This window comes from Colias eurytheme, chromosome 18 (assembly GCF_061535395.1).
Source record: "Colias eurytheme isolate Ceu_HAF_F1 chromosome 18, ilColEury1 Martin Lab GWU primary, whole genome shotgun sequence".
NCBI classification, from domain to species: domain Eukaryota; kingdom Metazoa; phylum Arthropoda; class Insecta; order Lepidoptera; family Pieridae; genus Colias; species Colias eurytheme.
Window position 1 is genome coordinate 6,204,681 of NC_142997.1, and position 17,944 is coordinate 6,222,624.

The window sequence follows — 17,944 nt, forward strand, 5'->3', positions numbered from 1 at the left end:
AATTGGTCCAGTTGTTTCGGAGCCTATTAATATCTCTCTAAAATATTATAACTGAGCCGCGCGGTTACCCTTCTCATAGATCTAAACTCCCCTCTTGCATTGCACGCGCACCCCAGCCTTGATGACTCATGACGCCTACGCGCTTGTGCCGCGTCGCGGCCGTACAGCAGAAATCGTAATACATATTTTAATTTCGCCATAAATTCAAAACCAAACGTCCAATTTTAAATTTTAATCATTCAAAGACCAAATATTTTCTACCCAGTAATGAAATAATTTATTTTGATAAGGGTTATTAGCATGAGTAAAATAAACTGTAGTTATCAATAAAATAAAATAAATGTCAATTCTCAATGAAATTTATTTGAATATTAATACATAATACGAAATCGAATTTAATGGTAAATAAAATAAATTATGCAGATAGAATATTAGTAACAAACATTATATTGCGACAATCGTAATATGTTTACATGTTCTGCATAAATAATTTATTTCGGATCTAGCAGGCAGGTTTTTTCATTACATTATCTATATAAAATTTAAGAGAAATACGTGCCTAATAAAGCGAATTTTTTTCTTTTTATTGTTTGGTTTTGGTTTATCTTTAAGTGTGTTATTATAGCTAAAGCAAAATATAATTTTATGTCTAGGTAGATTTTAAAGTTCAAGCAATGGTTCAAGCATTTAAAAGTTTATGATCTTTCTAAATCAGTTGTTTGTTCTATTTGAGAAATTTCTACTTGAGGTACGCTTTCTACGATTTCATTTCCTATTTCATCATTATCATGATAACTATTTTCAATCTCTACTTGTTTTTCCCCCTGAGATTCATCATTTGATATTTGGGTGGTCAATACATCTTGTTCCACGATATGATTATCATATACATTATCATATTGTTGCTGTTCAACAGGGTTATCTGATTGGTGATATTGCTGTTCATAGTTTTGTTGGTCGTAATTTTGATATTGTTCTTGTTGATATTCCTGATTTTGCTCTTCTACATTATAGTAACCTTGTTCATAATTTTCATTTTGGTATTGGGTAGGATTACCAACATATTGATTATCATATTGTTGCTCATAATTAGGATCATAAGGTTCCGTTGATTCTGCGTGTTCATTTATTTCGGGGCCATAATTAGCCTCATCTTTAACAGCCTCGTAATAAGAGTATTGTTCATTGTTTTCATAAGCCTCATTTTCTGCAGCGTTTCCTCCTAACTCTTCATTATATGCGTAGTTTTCATTGGGATTTTCCGAATAAAACATATTTTTCTGTTCATCCTCATATTCTTTTATTTGAGATGTATCATTCTCCGTAGTATCTTTCAGATCAGTTGTTTCAATATCCGTTTGGAATTGCTCACCTGAACCGATTAAAGTGGATTCTTCGAAACCCTTGGGATTATCTTCATTTTCTAAGTTAATATTACCTTCGTTATCATCTTGTATAATTTCTTGAGTTTCGGATACGTTTGTAACATTTTCTTCTATCCGCTCTGTACTTTCCAATTTATCTACGTTTATGAAATCCGAATTTTGTGTTGTCGAAATATTTATTTCGTGCTGTTTATTATCATTCGATTCAGTTTGACATATATTTTGATTGTTCAGATCTTTAGGTTGATTTTTATCGGTGTATCGAATTTTTGTTTCCAAGTCATGATTCACAGATTCTTTAAAGTTATTAAGAATATCATTTTCGTTCTCCTTAAATTTAATTTCTTGAGTACTTTGATTTAAATCGTCATTTATTTTATTTAAATCTCCATTTTCGAATTCATGCGTTTCACCGTTATCAGCATTGATAATTCTCTGATTTTCTGGTTTCAACAGCAAGTTTTCATTATTGACTACGTTTAATTCAGGTATGAACTTTTCGGGGTTTTTTGTAAAATCATTATCAATTTTCTTAAGTGTATCTGTATCTTTATTTGCTACATATATTTTTTTATCATTCAAGGAATTATTTTTAGTGTGATCAAATGTGTCGTTACATTTAATTTTGTCATATTCGTTTGTATCTTGAGGAGCAGTTGTTAGATTATCGTTTGTTTTACGTAGTTCGTCTCCATTGTTCACAATATTTATTTGTTCAGAGGGCGTTTCGTTTATGTTAATATGTTTATCTGAACTATTGTCTTTTTCTGGAAAGTCGTATTTATCATAATACAATTTTTCTGGCACGTTGCAAGTTTGTGGTGGATCCTGGTGTTTTGTATTAATATATTCTTCATCGTTTTGTTTTAATTCATTAAGAATATCATATTTACTTTTCCAATCAGTATCATTAGATAAATTAGTTATACTCGAAGAAGTTGGTATGGAAAAACGATTGTTGATGTCGGGAACTGAATGCTTCTTTGGTATCAAAATATAACTCTTACTTATTTCTTTTAATATTGCCGTTTCATCTACATTTCTATATGTCGATACGATGTTTCTATGTGGATCTGGTGTTCTGAATCGAGGTAAATATTCTGACGACTTTGTTATTAATTCTTGTGTGTAATCACATTGATTTTCCTGAAAAAATAATGATGAACAATAAATTATTTTAATCTTATTACATGGTGTTGAAATAAGCTAGTAAGTACTAAAGTACCTTATATCGCACAGGTGTGATAGTGGTAGAGGTCCGGACCCTGTCAAGCCAACCCAAAATATATTCATTGCGACTTTTCCGCTTCTTATCTTCTTCTAAAAATGCATCGAATTGTTTTCTCAATGCGTTTATTCGCTCTGATTTGACTCTAGAACCAGAAAAGTTTTTAAAATATTGCTTTAAACCAACAATTAAACTTTATAGTCAAACGTATTCACTTTTTATTCGATTTTCCCATTTAGTTGTTACAGTGAAATATCTTTTTACAATAATTTTGAAAATTATGTGATGATGTATTAAGTGAAATCATTGCCAATCGACTTGTAGCCTTTGCTAAGGTTATGCTACTCGCAGTATCGTTGCTGAATAACAACAGTTACCTTCATTGTGCATGTACATAGAACGAGTATTAATATTATCAATCGGATGTGGTACATATTTCATAACAAGCTTTTATTATTTCTGTGTATTATTTAACGCTTTATAAACTAATTGAAAATGATTGCTATACTATGCTACCGTAATTTTAATCTCTACCCATTTTCGTTTTTAAAAGTACATATTTACGGATTTACTGGGCAGCTGAGTAGGCTGAAGTCTTTTCGTTTCAAAGAAATTAAAATGATAATACTGATAACTAATTTATACTGATAGATACAGCGCATCTGATCAGTTATGTTCTGAGCCGCCATTAAATTTGAATTTAACCTACTGTAGTCTGTATTATTGATGATACTTTAATTCCATAAAATAAAATTAACTTGGCTATAATTGCAAAAGTGCAATCCAAAAGCTTAGCTTTTAATTCCCAAATACCCGCAAACGAGAAATCTACAAATAGTCAGCGACACTGCGGGTCAATGTGTATATCTTATTAATAAATAAATAAAATAAGAAGGTGCTGTAGTATGAACAATCTTTAACTATGTATCAGGCATCTCCTGGTACCGTAGATAACAGTGACCTTCGACCTTGCTTATAATATAACCTTGTCACGAAAGTATGTTGCTTATAATAACTTTGCACCTTAGCTTTGCACATGCTGGTTAAAAGTATTCAAATTAATAATAATAAAACTAGACGAGATTAGACAATAATAATAAAACTATATGAATTAATTATTATTTACTTTTTTTCTACATAAGAACCATCCTCGTACTTCAAGGAATAGGTATACTTAATAAAAAAAGGATTATCGTAATCGGTCCACCCGTTCACGCGTGAACGGCGTGATGCCGTGCGCGTGACCAAGGAAAACGGGTTTCATTTTTATATAATACTAGCGGTCCGCCCCGGCTTCGCCCGTGGTACATGTTTACGTTTTCTCTACATAAGAACCATCCTCGTACTTCAAGGAATATAATAAAAAAAGAATTATCGAAATCGGTTCAGCCGTTCTCGAGTTATACGCTTACCAACACATTTTGCGATTCATTTATATATATATACTAGCGGTCCGCCCCGGCTTCGCCCGTGGTACATAATATTTACGTTTTCTCTACATAAAAACCATCCTCGTACTTCAAGGAATATAATAAAAAAAGAATGATCGAAATCGGTTCAGCCGTTCTCGAGTTATGCGCTTACCAACACATTTTGCGATTCATTTTTATATATAAGATTAGCGGTCCGCCCCGGCTTCGCCCGTGGTACATATTTACGTTTTCTCTACATAAAAACCATCATCGTACTTCAAGGAATATAATAAAAAAAGAATTATCGAAATCGGTTCAGCCGTTCTCGAGTTATGCGCTTACCAATACATTTTGCGATTCATTTTTATATATAAGAAGATAAGAAGACGAAAGAAGAAGAAGAAGATATAGTTAGATAGATTAACCAAGTCAAAAATAAATTACGTTTTGACACGGTTAATAGTAATGAATCTAAAAAAAAAATTTCGGTTCATCATAATTGAACAGCAGACAACACTGGTCAAGCTCTGCAGAACGTCTTTTACAAGGGAAAAAATAACCCGGGAAGTGATGTTACTACGTGACTGAGGGATATGGAAGTTTTTACGTAGTGTCCTTAGGTAATGTCCTTATTAGCATCTGTGGTAGTAGCGAATTATAAATACATATCTGACTTACAATGAAATTTGAGATGGTGTTCTTTTTATTGCTCTCACTGCTCTGATAAACCTTTCCAGCATTTGATAGACAATTTTATAGGAAAAGCTCTGGAAAATCGATATAAATTGTGATTGTGAATGGCTATAAAAGAACTGCTATATTTTTTCTTGTCAAATTTTATATTTGTTGATTTGACTAGACACTAGACAATAATAAACCCACAATAAACCTAATTCTCGAGGTAATAAGTTTTTATTTATTTCAGGGTTCCGTAAATAAATAAGAAAATTAGGTGTAGTTAGGTGATTAATAATATTCGTGTTTGCGATTGATAAGTCGACAAATATGTATATGTTTTATAATATTATACTGAAAAACTACAGAAAACTAGTTTAAGTGGACTGCTACTGAAGTTACTCCATAAAACAAAATCGATCAGCCGTTCCTGAGATTAGCCGGAACAAACAGACAGACAAAAATCGTAAAAAAATAATATAATCGGTTATTTCAATATTAAACAGACATTCCAATTTTACCTATTGCTGCAATTTATTATAGTCTGTCCACTATAAGAATGGGGAAGACAACTGTCAAAGTGGCGCTGTATACGATTGTTCCAAAGTATCTGTCAAATTGTATAGCATCATAAAGAATTTCTTCACAAATATCATCAAAATGACTAAATGTTGTGTAATTGGGTGTAAAAACGTTGGCATTCACAAATTCCCAATAAATCCTACTATAAGAAGAAAGTGGATAGCTGCCGTAAGGATTAAAAACTTTGAGCCTAAAAAAACGACGAGGTTATGTCGAGATCATTTTCATGAAAATGACTATCAATCATTAAGTGTGACTACAGGTGAGTGTTATAAACATTAGTTCTTTCATTCAAGATAGCCTCTGTAAACCTAAATTAATAACATTACATAAGTTGTTTTTAGGTTTGCCTTGTGCACACAAGTTTTTAAAGAAAGATGCAGTACCGAGTCTCTTTTCATGGAACCAAAAAAAATATCAGCCAGTGCTTGTGCAAGAGACGAAAGACATGCAAAAAGGAACCTTCAAAAGGATCTTTTTCAACAGCAATCAAGTGAACATCCATCTACTTCAAGTGACCCACAGCCTTCAACATCTACAGGCCCACAGCCATCGACTTCTCAAGATCCACAATATATAATAGAATATCAAAGAGAGTTAGAAATTTCTTCCCTTGATCCACCTGTTGATTGTGGTGAAAATTTTAATCAAAATAAACAATCATCAGTTGCTACTCAGACTGCCACAATGCTGTCTCTTTTTTCAGCAGATATTTTACACGATTTTTAAACATTTTCATCACGTGGGTGAACTTCGTCAATGACTTATGGTCAATGATAGACATTTGGCCTCAAAGAGACCTTGTTCATTTTTACATGCCAGCAGAGTATAAAGAAAACAAAATGCCAACAAGGGTGATTATAGACTGCACAGAGATACCCATCACAAAACCAAGTGACCCAAAATCACAGCAAATTACTTTTAGCAATTATAAAAATAAAAATTATACAATAAAGTTTTTAGTGGGCTCTACCCCTGGAGGATTGTTATCCTATTGTTCTGAGGGCTTTGGTGGCTCAATTAGTGATCGGCAAATGATTGAGAGAAGCAAGCTGTTGAAATTGTGCGATGAAGGAGATAGTATAATGGCAGACCGAGGCTTTAATGTTCAGGACCTATTTGCATCCAAAAATGTTGGTATAAATATACCTAGTTTCTTACGTGGGAAAGCTCAATTGCCAGGTCTTGCTCTTTTACATGACAGGAAAATAGCCTCACAACGTGTACATATAGAGCGCTTAATTGGATTAACCAAGACATATAAGATATTAAAAAATGACCTTAATGCTTACTATGTGCCGTTAGCTTCGAAAATATTTTTTATATGTTTAATGTTGTGTAATTTCCGAGAGTGCATTGTAAAATAAAATAAAACTCATAAATAAATTTTAGCTGTTTTTATTTTATTATAATAATCTTTATATAAATATTTATTTATGATTTCAGGCTTCACATAATTATTGAAAAAATAATCTAATTTTAGTAACATGTCTTTTAGGAATACCTCATCTTTTTCAATATAAATTACTTTCATGTCTTTAAAAGTATATATAATAAAATTGCAGAATTTTCTGCCACTGCAATACATTTGTCCTTGTACTTGAAAATAATATGGACAGGTTTTTTTTAATAACAGTTCTCCATTTTGAGTCTGAATGTATGGTACAGTTTCAGGACTAATAAGCCTGTTTCTGCTTACATATGGGCATTTTATTTCCAAAACAGTATCTTCGCCAAGTAAGGCATCTGGTGAGGCACTTAGGTAGGGCCTATCTTTTGATATAAACATGCCACACTGCACAGGAACCAGCCCATATGTTTCTGAATATTTCTTCAGTGCATTTGGTTCATTTATTAGACCATGCGCTGTGGCTCGGGATGAAAATTTTTTTTGTTTGAGTAACTGTTTTGCAAATGATTCTAAAGATTGTGCTCTTAGATTACAAACAGTATGAAAAACACTGGCTGTTATCCTACAACTACGATATTCATACCAAAGACAGTTAGAATTTTGATTTCTTGTTTCGTTTTCTATTTCTCTTATTTGATCTGCAGTAGTTTCTAATAAATTTAGGCTTTTCAAAAGCATCACATCTGAAGTATCTTTTAAATAATCATGATCTTGTATAACCGCAATGGGGTTAGCAGGTCCATACAGTTGTTTCATTGGCATGTTAGAGTTCAAATTCAGAACAAGGTTTCGAATTCTGTTATTATAGGCTATTTTATCTATAGAATTCATAGGATATGCCTCAAAAATAACATTTTTGTTGTATCTTCGTTTCACAAGATTTTGAGCCTTAACTGGAGTTCCTGTAAATATTCTTTTTGGTCTGTGGAACGTTTGGAGTTGCTGCGTTTGTGACTCTGTTATTAATATTATTTTATCTTTGCGCATATGCAGTATAGCAAATAATACCACACCAACATGTTTGCAGTGTGCTTCAGTACCTGCTCCGGCAGGACATTCACAATGACATTCCTCAATACCACCCTGGTCATCTATCTTGATGTCAACTTGATAAGAAAGTTTTTTCATTGTCTTCTGGACAAATCCTTTTATATAGAAGTATCCACCGACAAATGCAGATCTTATCAATAAGAGGAATCTGGCTTCATATAATTTCTCTGACGCATCGGTTTTTTTGTTGAATCTGCAAAATTACAGAAAACTTTAGTATTCTTGTAAAATAGCAACAATCATCACAATAAATTAAAACCATTAATTATAGATTTACCTTTCAAAATAATATCTAATAAATTGTCTTTCAATTGGTGGTAACAAAGAGTTACTATTTATGTCATGGTACATCTCCAGTGGTGGAAGTACAATAGAGGGTTCCATTGCATTTGGAGAGAGTTGTGGTGTATTAAAGTTAAAGTTTTTGTCATACAGCTCCAACCTGGAAAAAAAAACTATTAAACATCACTCTATAGCCCTGAAAGTTAAAAAAGCCATAAGCCATAGCCTTAGTATGTATAAATATAATCCTGAATTACTTTAGCCTCAATAATTCTAACTTAAATACTTAAGATTAGTTACACAACTGTATTCTTTGCTACCATAGAAAAATGAGGAAAAACATAATAAATTTACAAACTATTGAATAATAAGTTACTCAGTTATGATATTAATTGTTCAAACATTGTAAGAGAATTGATTTCAAAGGTCCAAGTTGGCCTAGACATATGCAAAAACAAACATACAGAATTTTCTGTAGGAGTCCTACCTTTCCACTAAATCAGCTTTTCTTCCTTTTACAGAGGCCCCTCTTCTCTTTAACTCAGCTTTGAGTTCAAGCACGCTCCAAGTAGCATACAGTTTCGCATCCATGTTGTCGAATAATCGACAGTAGTCTCCCCAGAATGTGTTTTTTTTGCTTTGTTTACACGCTTCAAGATTGTCAAACTGACGCCATTAAGAACCTCTGAACAACGATCATCACAGATTAAGTATTAGTTACTGACGATCATATGGAACTGCCATATGCATGTACTTTTCCTGCATACCTAAGTAAACAAATCGGGGTACAAACATGGCGGGCTAGGGACGTTCACTTGTTCGTCTAGTCGATAATATTGTATCGATTGATGATAGAGTTAAGAATGGGTAATTCAGGTAATAAGAATTTTGTCTTTTTGAATGATAAGTATGCAGTAGGTGCTTACCTAGTAAGAGGTACTTCTTTCAACAAAATAAAAAAAGATAACTACTTCTATCGGGCAATCGTTACTCGGTAATTCGTGATTCGGATTAACCATTTTGCAATTGTACCTACCTACTAGGGATAGCTGTAGTGTGTAATCAATACATTTTGATATTTTCGTTCTGCAGTTTTATATGAAACAGCCGATTTTTTTCGCGATTGACAGGGTTTTTTTATATACCTATGTATCCTCACTAATCCTATCCTATCATACTTCCTACTAATATTATAAATGCGAAAGTTTGTGAAGATGGATGTGTAAGTTTGTTACTCTTTCACGTTAATACTACTGAACCGATCACAATGAAATTTAGCACACATATTGAGGGTAACTTGAATTAACACATAAGATAGGTTTTATAATATTATAAATGCGAAAGTGTGTATGTATGTATATTCCGTTTTCACGCTAAAACGGACAAGCCAATTTTGATGAAATTTAACATCGGGTTTTATTTGACCATGGAGCCATCCATAGGGTACTTTATTTATTTATTTATAAGCTTTATTGCACACAAACAGAAAATACAAATTTTACTTAATAGGACATATTTAGTCAAAAGGCGGCTTTATTTCTCCAAGCATTTTCTTCCAAGCAACCCATTCGATCATAAGAGCATTCTTTACCCGCGACTTCGTTCGCATGTCCGAAAATAAAAAAGAGCAGAGCCGCTGGCTAAAATACATGTGAGTGACTCAAGCAGATGTCAAGGGCAAGTATAGTTAAATAACAAACACAATTTTTTCATAAAATAATTTATTTAAGTTATAGTGGTTACTATATATGTTTAGGTACATGCGACAGTAGTCACAGATGCTGCAAATGAGCTTGGCCATATACAGTGTGGAAATTTGTTGACGGACCACTTCATTTAAACATTTAATTTTCTTTTTCTGTTTCTCCACTTTTTCTCCTATTTTTTTAATTATTCGAGTGCTGAAGCCTAAAACATTAAATAAATTTTAATTATTGATAACAGTTCTCATAATTATACACATGAATCTCAGCATGTATGACTAAGACTATGAAAAAGTTACGTATTGAAGTTCCCTTTTTTTTAAACAAGAATTATTTCATATAGGTTTTATTCAAGAACTGCTCTTACCAATTCAAGATCCTTGGCATCCTGTGGATGTGGATAACCTGAGCATGATGGTTGATCAGTAGTATTTGATATGTCAATTAAAGCAAATTGAGATGGATGGTCTGCCTGAAAGAGATAAAAATGTTACATTAGATATGGTCCCAAGTAATAATAAATAGATTGCTACAGAAACATGGACTCAATGTTTGGTAAATTGTAAAACTTTTAGTATTTTTTTTATTAAAATAATTTATTGAACAAACATAGTGTATTATATACTTATGGAAAGTGTAGCTTTCCAACAACGAAAGAATTAAAAAAATTGGACCAGTAGTTTTGAGGTCTTTTTGTGCATACACAATCAAAGTTGTTGTTTAATAAAAAGATTGATGAATTATTTACCTTTGCAAATACTGTTGGGATAGCATCATCTCTCAATCAAACAATGTTTAAAGTCTTATTAAATGCGCTCTCTTCAAAGTGCAATGAGCACACATTAATGTTTTTAGTTCCTGGCCGGATATTTTCTATGCCAATCTTTTCCAACCATGCCTTTCGCCGGGATTCGTTACTTGGTAAACTAAAACGAGAAAATATACAACAATATTTAACTTCGCACGTAATTAACCCATTGACCACCGTAAGGCCCGATCGGGGCGCGACACAATAGATTTTCTATTGTGTCTGTGATTCCGAGGACTGATGGATTAATAAACAAATTAATAATTTATCGATAAGGTGTTTATGCGATGATGTTCGACACTAGCACTCATGTTTATGTTTTCGATGCAAATGAAATAAGGAGAATATTGCGGGTTTCTACAGCTCATAATAACTAAGATGATTAAATGTAAAATGATTAAAAGATTTCTATACACTTGATAATAAATACACTTTAATATGAGCAACAATTTAACAAAATGTTAGCCACTTACCGTTGAAAGGTTAGATTGGCCTGTTTTTGCTTTGGCATAAGCCACAACCTACTATAGAACACTTCATGGTACCTATTATTATTTTCAATTATACTTATTACACTCGATTATGGTCGAAAAACACTGGAAAATCATAAAAATTTCACAATGACATCTTCTCACATGTAAACAAAACCGTATACTAAGATGGCGTCCGTGGCAGCAAAGGATATCGATGCCAATGAAGAGGGCGCTAATAAAAAGAGTGTAGATGCTTTTTCTAAGGTAAAACCACTGTTGTGAGAAAGAGATGGGTATATCATTATTATTTCCGCGTCAAATTGAACAATTACAGCAGTTCCATAGGATTCTTTGTTCTGAGTTAAGAACAACCGTACGCAGCGCCATCTGAGATTAGTTTTATCTTGCCATCCCCATTGCTTTTTGACAGCTCGACGGGTGATACCAGAAGTGATGTTCAAAAGATTATCGATTGTGATACCATTTCAATTATAAATTCAAAATATTATCATAAATCGAATTAGGTACGTAAATAATAATTACAATGTAAACGTACTAATAAGATATGTAATAATAAGACCACATATCTATGCATTGTATGTTAAAACTAAACTAAACTAATATTTTATTAATTATTGGTTTCTATCTTACAATTTGGCTGTCTTTACGTTTAAATTATGTAACATAATAGAAGAGTTTTTCTGTATCGGATATATTTTACAGAGTATTTCTATCGATTATTTTAATCTATCGACCCATCATTGAATAATTCTGTGTATGCATCACTAAGTGGGCGGGACCTGTCCATGAAGTACGATAATTATTTGTATGACATTTTAACATAGACAATACAATTATACATAGGCGTGAAGCTGTCAAAAAGCAAATAATATAATGGACAGAGTATATTCGTTTACACTTTACAGTGTACAGTCTACAGCACAGCAGACTATCAAACAACGTATTTTCTATATAATCTGTGCTGTAGTGACTACATCTGTGACGTCTGTGAACTTTCTACTTCTTCTTCTTCTTTTTAGCAAATGGCAACTCCCGATCCCAGTGAGGACGGATTCTGCCAGTGAACTTTCTATAGTTTGACACAATTTGACACTGGCATACTGAGGTTATGTTTTGAAAATTGACATTATTACCACAGAGCAAGTAATATAGTAATTATTACCTATATTATACCTATGTCGTAACAAGTCAACAATTTTATTTTATTTTAGCAGGGTGATTGCAGTTCCACTGCTTTTATTTATGGACAGTCTAGTTTCGTAACTAAATTGTAACACACAATGATACCTCGGTGGTGGCACAAATTTATTCGAAAACGGACTCAACCAATACCAGAAGATATTGCACAGACTTGGAAGACACGATTGAGTTTAGCTTACGGATTTTTGGCATGGAATGCGTTTGGTTTAATGGTTTACTCTCTTTACCAAGGAAAGGCTGATTGGGCACATTATTATGGTTTAAAAAGTGACGAAGAAAAATCTATGTCTCCAGGTATATATTTTTTGTATTCTCAAGAGTATAAGAATTCATGAGTGACTTCTATAGATATTCCCTTTCCATCTAGATAGCCTAGGAATTTTTGAATAAATAAAAAATAGCGGATACAGACAGGGTGATTGCTGAGTTTGAAAGTTATCTTAAACATATATAGCACTCAAGAGCATTTAAAATATTAATTAAAGCTAATTTTATCTACTCATTGTTAAATTAAATTATCTTTTAAAATTTTCAGGAATAGCTTGGGCCAATACACTTGGTATTAAAAATGCTCAAGTTGTAAGGATATCAGGTTTTAAAAAGGTAGATGAATATGATATTGTTGATGGAAAAGAAGTCAGAAAACCTCGTAGAGATGAATACAATGAAGAACTTAGTGAATAATAATTATTAATATCAATGTAAATAATTTATTGTTCTGTGATTTATACGTCTTAATCTTATTAAATAGTGCAAGACATAGTAGAAAAAACATCCAATGCAAGTTATTATTTTCAACTTTCCTTACATAATATCAAAATATTGTTTAAACAATAAACATAACAAATTATATATTAGCTAAAAAGGCAAGATATGCAATTAAATATTTTAAACTTTGTGCTGATTCACAAACAATTCAATCCAATTTATTATTTAATGGCAATTTTGATTGTATTTTGTAGTCTGCCAGTGTCACCTTGGAAGATTATACACGCTTCATTATGTTTTACTTATTCTCAAATAAGTCTAAAAGAAATGATTGTAAACCTAAATTATACATATTGAAATAAATAGTTTTGAAGAAAGTGTACATAAATACATACTTTCAGCATCTGTTATTAACTACTACCTGAAAAATTGTAGATGCAATATTAAAACAACCAATGATAATATCTTATGTGATCCTTCGGTTTTACCAACAAATTTGTTTCACAGCTATTTAGCATGAAGGCATGCAAAACGATATACCTGTACCACATACATAATGATAGCTTCTCAATTGTACTTAAAGAAACAACAAAGAAATCAGTAACATACAACATACATACAACTGGAAAATCAGTTGACATTTGTATCTCCTAGTTCCATAGTAAGATGGAGAATAGTAATGAGTGGTTTGGAAGAACGCTATTGCTTATTTTAGTCTTTTCTTGAACTGTTTCGAATGACATAATTGTTTGCATTTTATTTATATTTGATGCAAATTTAATAGGTATTTTACAATTCTATTATTATTTGTGACCAATGTAATGTATAAAATATACATGGATTGAATTATCATGATTAAATAAATTATTATACAAAATACTTTCAAATAATTTTATTACAATATGTGCAATCTAAATTATTGCATTTGATTGCATTAGTAAACTGATTTATATCTTAGCAATTTTAGGTCAATAATTTTTTTATAAAAGCCTTACAGGCAAATTTAAGGCACTTGTTTCCATAACTGTTCTTTTATATACTACCTAAGATCACAGTTCAATAAAACTATTTATTATAAAATCAATGATTTGTAAGTGCATTGTATGATTTCGCTCGCCTTCTTCTTTCAAGTTCTTGCAGCAAAGCAGACCTGTAAACAAAGTTAGAAACCTTTCATGTGAGTAAGTACCAAGTTATTATATATTTTTAAAAAACTACTCTTGTTTAATCTTTATTAATACCTAGGTCTGAAAAACATAAAAATTATTTTCTGTCTATAAAAGGTGGGGCATTTACTATTGCAACATTCACAATTGTTATTTTTTAATATGAATAAGTAATTTAGATTCTTACCTATATTGTTCATACTTCATAACAATTAGTTGCAATTCTTGTTTGTAAAGTCGTGTAAGCATATCTGAATAGCAATCCAACTCGCTCAGACGGAACATATTCCAACGTAATTTGTGATCCAATTCCTGATCAGCTGTGTTTGATTAAAAAAAATATAAAAATCAACATGAGGAAATATTGACAAAATAACTAGGTATTGGAATGAAGGTTCTAAAATATGGAGTGTACCTCCATATGCTAAAATATGTTTTTTATTGTGTAAGTACATTGGCCAGGACTGCTATTATTAAAATTTCAATTTGATTTTAAGAATGTTTTAAGCAATTATAAATGTTTGGTTTTTAATAATAATTGATACTTCACCTTTCGAGTAAACGACCAGCCAGTGTGGAATTTCCTCCAAAAGATACGGCGGCACAAGCGTCGGCACGAGTGGGCTCACCAAATAGCATCCTCCCACCAGGCAAGGGTGGGCATATGTTGTCTGTTGTGTTATTTCACTAAAAGGAGTAAAATAATATTGTTAAAGTTTGGTTTAATCTTTGGGGAGTAAGGTAGGTATGGGTCAAAATTAGAAAGGTGGTGAAAACGAATTTACGAACTGGTCGTTTTATACCTTTTTCCATAATTAAAATATGTAAATCCAGATTCAATTCTGGCAATTTTATTCTATTATATCTGCAGGGTTAAATTTAAATTTTCATTTACTTATTTTTTAACAGCTAGAAATTAGTGAAATTTCAGCATGCACAAATGCATACATATTTGGACACACCGTAATATCTCTTGTAACTTACTTAAAATAATAGACGCCATGCTGAGGCGTCGACACGCGTTGCCATGGGCGGGGTACGCTCTCCAAAGGGTGTGTCCAATGAGTTGTTTGAGTATTATGATCCATATAGTAACGACGCCCACGAAGAGTTCGGTCAGCGGACCAACCAGGCGGTAATGGCAATTCGCATTCATCCGAGGCTGTAAGAAAACGTCAAATGTTTTACGGCTTTTGAGTGAATGTTGCTGTTAGATTAGAAGATCATTAAAACTAACCTTGACTAGAAGTTATCATATTTCCACCATGATTTTTATTATGATATGGAAGGGCAGGAGTGTTAACATAATTTGTGTAAATTGGTGATGATTGGCTGCTGGAATTATAGGCTAAAACAAAAAAAAACTTATATCATAAAATATTACAGTTTGATTCAAATTTAATGGCGGTTTGAAAGTTAGCTGTGAGTGCATGTGCATGCAGATCACGTCGGGGTCACCACTGTGGAGGAAGGAAGGTGGAATTCCTCCATCGAAAAAGGGAGGATCCTCGACCAGTCTACTTGACTGGCCGGCCGTTAAGGCCCCGATGAATGATGTCGCAAAGTTGCATATAATATTCTCTGTAGCGAAAACATTTCGCTTGCGCGAATCAGAGCGTGATGTCGCTACAGTACAGTCAAGTTGATATCCGCTGATACCCAAAATTGCTTATTGCGCATCGGAATGTTCAATGTTCCGAGCAGCCATTAAGTTTAAATCGTACTATACTTTACTGTCCACTAATACTTAACTAACTCGTATTTGCAACTAATTATTTAAAAAGTATAAAAAAGAAGAAGTTATAATTGTATAATAATATCATATATTGAACACAACAACACTCATATAAAATAGCATTCTAAGCATATTAAAATTTTCTATGCAATCCTATTAATGTAATTAAAGTTTTAATAATTGTGTTTTTTTATACTCACAATCGGTAACATGAAGTCTTATAGAGTGTGGAGATGGAGGATGGATCCTGGGTGTTAAACTCAAATTAGAAGATATTCTAGGCATGCTGGTCTCCCTTGAACTGTACTGCTGTTGTTTTTGTTGCTGTACCTATAATATAAATTTTACAAACAATATATTATGTACATATTTACATAAATTACTTTGAATTTATTGGAATGGATGTTTCCAATAAATAAGTATAAAATAATACCTATGTAATAATAATTTCTGGTTTTATTTATACTTTGGACAAGCACACTTCAATCCTCTTTCTATTATTGATACATCATGTTGGTAAACTATCTAAGACATCAATAAAATGTAACATTTTTATAATATAATACTTATATTTTTTTACCTGCTGCTGATTTTGATAAATTGGATCTTCTTGTGTTTGATGATAATATCTATAACTACTTTGACGACTAAATGAATCATCAATATCATTTAGTGTTGAATGTGAAGCCTGGAAAAATAATTTATAATTTGTTTGATATTATATATCATACTTTCTTTGAAAAACACTAAATTTGTAATATCTTACTATGTTTGTGTCCAAATGAAGCTGAGAATTAAAATTGCTTGCAACACTTGTTGTTTCACTACCGGTTGATAAACTAGCAAACCTGTTAAACATTAAAATATTTTTTAATACTTACACAAATTTCAAAAAGTACATCATAATATAAAAACATTTATACTACCTGTGCGCTAAATTGGGTACTGATTCACTCGGAGTATACTTGCCAGCATGACCACTCATTGTTTGAGCTTTACCAAATTTATTTTCAGTACTTTGAGAGCTTCCATCGCTTGTCCCAAATGGTTGACTTCGTGGTCTTCTGTTATTGCCAGTGGTCCAAACATTAATGACTGTAATTTATTAATCAGATCGTAAAAACTTAAATCGAAACGAAAATAATTTCTGAAAGATAAATAGACATACTTGGTAAATCCGGTGGAGTATCTTTCTTTATATACTTTCCAACGACACCTTCATTAATTGCCTTTTGTCCCTTGCGCGAAATCATGTTTGATATTTTAGTATAAACTTGGCGAGTATATACAACGCTTCGTCAATGTTGATAATAGGTGGTAAGGATCAAGCTAAAAAGAAATTATTTTTTTTCATTTCTATTTATTGTTATACAATGAAAATTACTTATACTATTTTCTTTTTAATTTTAAAGCACTAATCATTTTTAGCAAGCAATTCATTTACAAAAATAAAAACTTTACTATGCGAGGCTTTTCTGTATTGACATTTGTATTTTGTTGGTAATTTGGCAATGACAAATGATTAATGACAATTTTGTAAACGCCCGTCCACACGTTCGGTCAGATTCAGTAGCCCTGTGCAGTAGCCCAAGTAAAAACACACAGGAAGGTGTAAACTTTTCACCTTCTTAACTGTTAACTGTAAAGCACTTATTAGTTATTACACTTTCAATAAAATATTTAGCTTGGTGATCTTCTGATCACACTGTCCTGTCTTGGTCCTGTCCTAAATTTAGACACCAAATCCTTAGATCATTAATTAGTAATGGATAACACTCGCAGGCGTTTCCCCTTTTGCCGAGGTATAAGATTATTCGAATCGAAAAATCTGATGCTTTCATAAAAACTACTTGCGTAATTACAAACACTCTGCGTATTCGTAAAACATCGAAAGGACGTCTGCGAGTGCTCCGCTAAAAATGCCGTTTTGCACTGTCAAGTCTTGCAGAAGCAATTCAAACATGTCGAATATTAAAAAAGATGGAATAACCTTTCATTTGTATATATTTTTTTATTTTTTTAACGTACATTTCTAATTAAATGCTATTTCTAATAATCGTCGATGTATCGTTTAGCGATATGATCAAGACATGATCAATCGAGTC

The 17,944-nt window shown here is 32.2% G+C and overlaps 4 protein-coding genes and 1 long non-coding RNA gene across 5 annotated transcripts; 1 reads left to right on the plus strand and 4 right to left on the minus strand.

The window, feature by feature from the left end:
• Positions 1-695: 695 nt before the first annotated feature.
• Positions 696-4,799, minus strand: LOC149900684 (uncharacterized). The gene is made up of 3 exons (XM_090112716.1): positions 4,704-4,799; positions 2,611-2,758; positions 696-2,531 (listed from the first exon to the last, which is right to left on the minus strand). The coding sequence occupies exons 1-3, from the start codon at positions 4,763-4,765 to the stop codon at positions 696-698; spliced, it is 2,046 nt and encodes a 681-aa protein (XP_089968842.1). The 5' UTR covers positions 4,766-4,799.
• Positions 4,800-6,583: 1,784 nt separating this feature from the next.
• Positions 6,584-8,702, minus strand: LOC149900685 (uncharacterized). The gene is made up of 4 exons (XM_090112717.1): positions 8,513-8,702; positions 8,021-8,185; positions 7,277-7,936; positions 6,584-6,587 (listed from the first exon to the last, which is right to left on the minus strand). Exons 1-4 carry the CDS (start codon positions 8,614-8,616, stop codon positions 6,584-6,586), a joined length of 933 nt encoding a protein of 310 aa, XP_089968843.1. The 5' UTR covers positions 8,617-8,702.
• A 1,000-nt stretch (positions 8,703-9,702) lies between these two features.
• On the minus strand, positions 9,703-11,301 carry LOC149900686 (uncharacterized). Its single transcript, XR_016457756.1, has 4 exons — positions 11,010-11,301; positions 10,477-10,654; positions 10,096-10,200; positions 9,703-9,933 (listed from the first exon to the last, which is right to left on the minus strand). It is a non-coding gene; the product is annotated as an uncharacterized LOC149900686 (long non-coding RNA).
• An 889-nt stretch (positions 11,302-12,190) lies between these two features.
• Positions 12,191-13,004, plus strand: LOC149900687 (uncharacterized). Its single transcript, XM_090112387.1, has 2 exons — positions 12,191-12,524; positions 12,766-13,004. The coding sequence occupies exons 1-2, from the start codon at positions 12,311-12,313 to the stop codon at positions 12,912-12,914; spliced, it is 363 nt and encodes a 120-aa protein (XP_089968513.1). The 5' UTR covers positions 12,191-12,310; the 3' UTR covers positions 12,915-13,004.
• sav (scaffold protein salvador) lies at positions 12,925-17,432 on the minus strand. The gene is made up of 11 exons (XM_090112386.1): positions 17,301-17,432; positions 17,008-17,168; positions 16,766-16,934; positions 16,606-16,687; positions 16,420-16,527; positions 16,040-16,169; positions 15,342-15,452; positions 15,089-15,266; positions 14,655-14,791; positions 14,292-14,424; positions 12,925-14,088 (listed from the first exon to the last, which is right to left on the minus strand). The coding sequence occupies exons 2-11, from the start codon at positions 17,090-17,092 to the stop codon at positions 14,019-14,021; spliced, it is 1,203 nt and encodes a 400-aa protein (XP_089968512.1). The 5' UTR covers positions 17,093-17,168; positions 17,301-17,432; the 3' UTR covers positions 12,925-14,018.
• Positions 17,433-17,944: the final 512 nt, after the last annotated feature.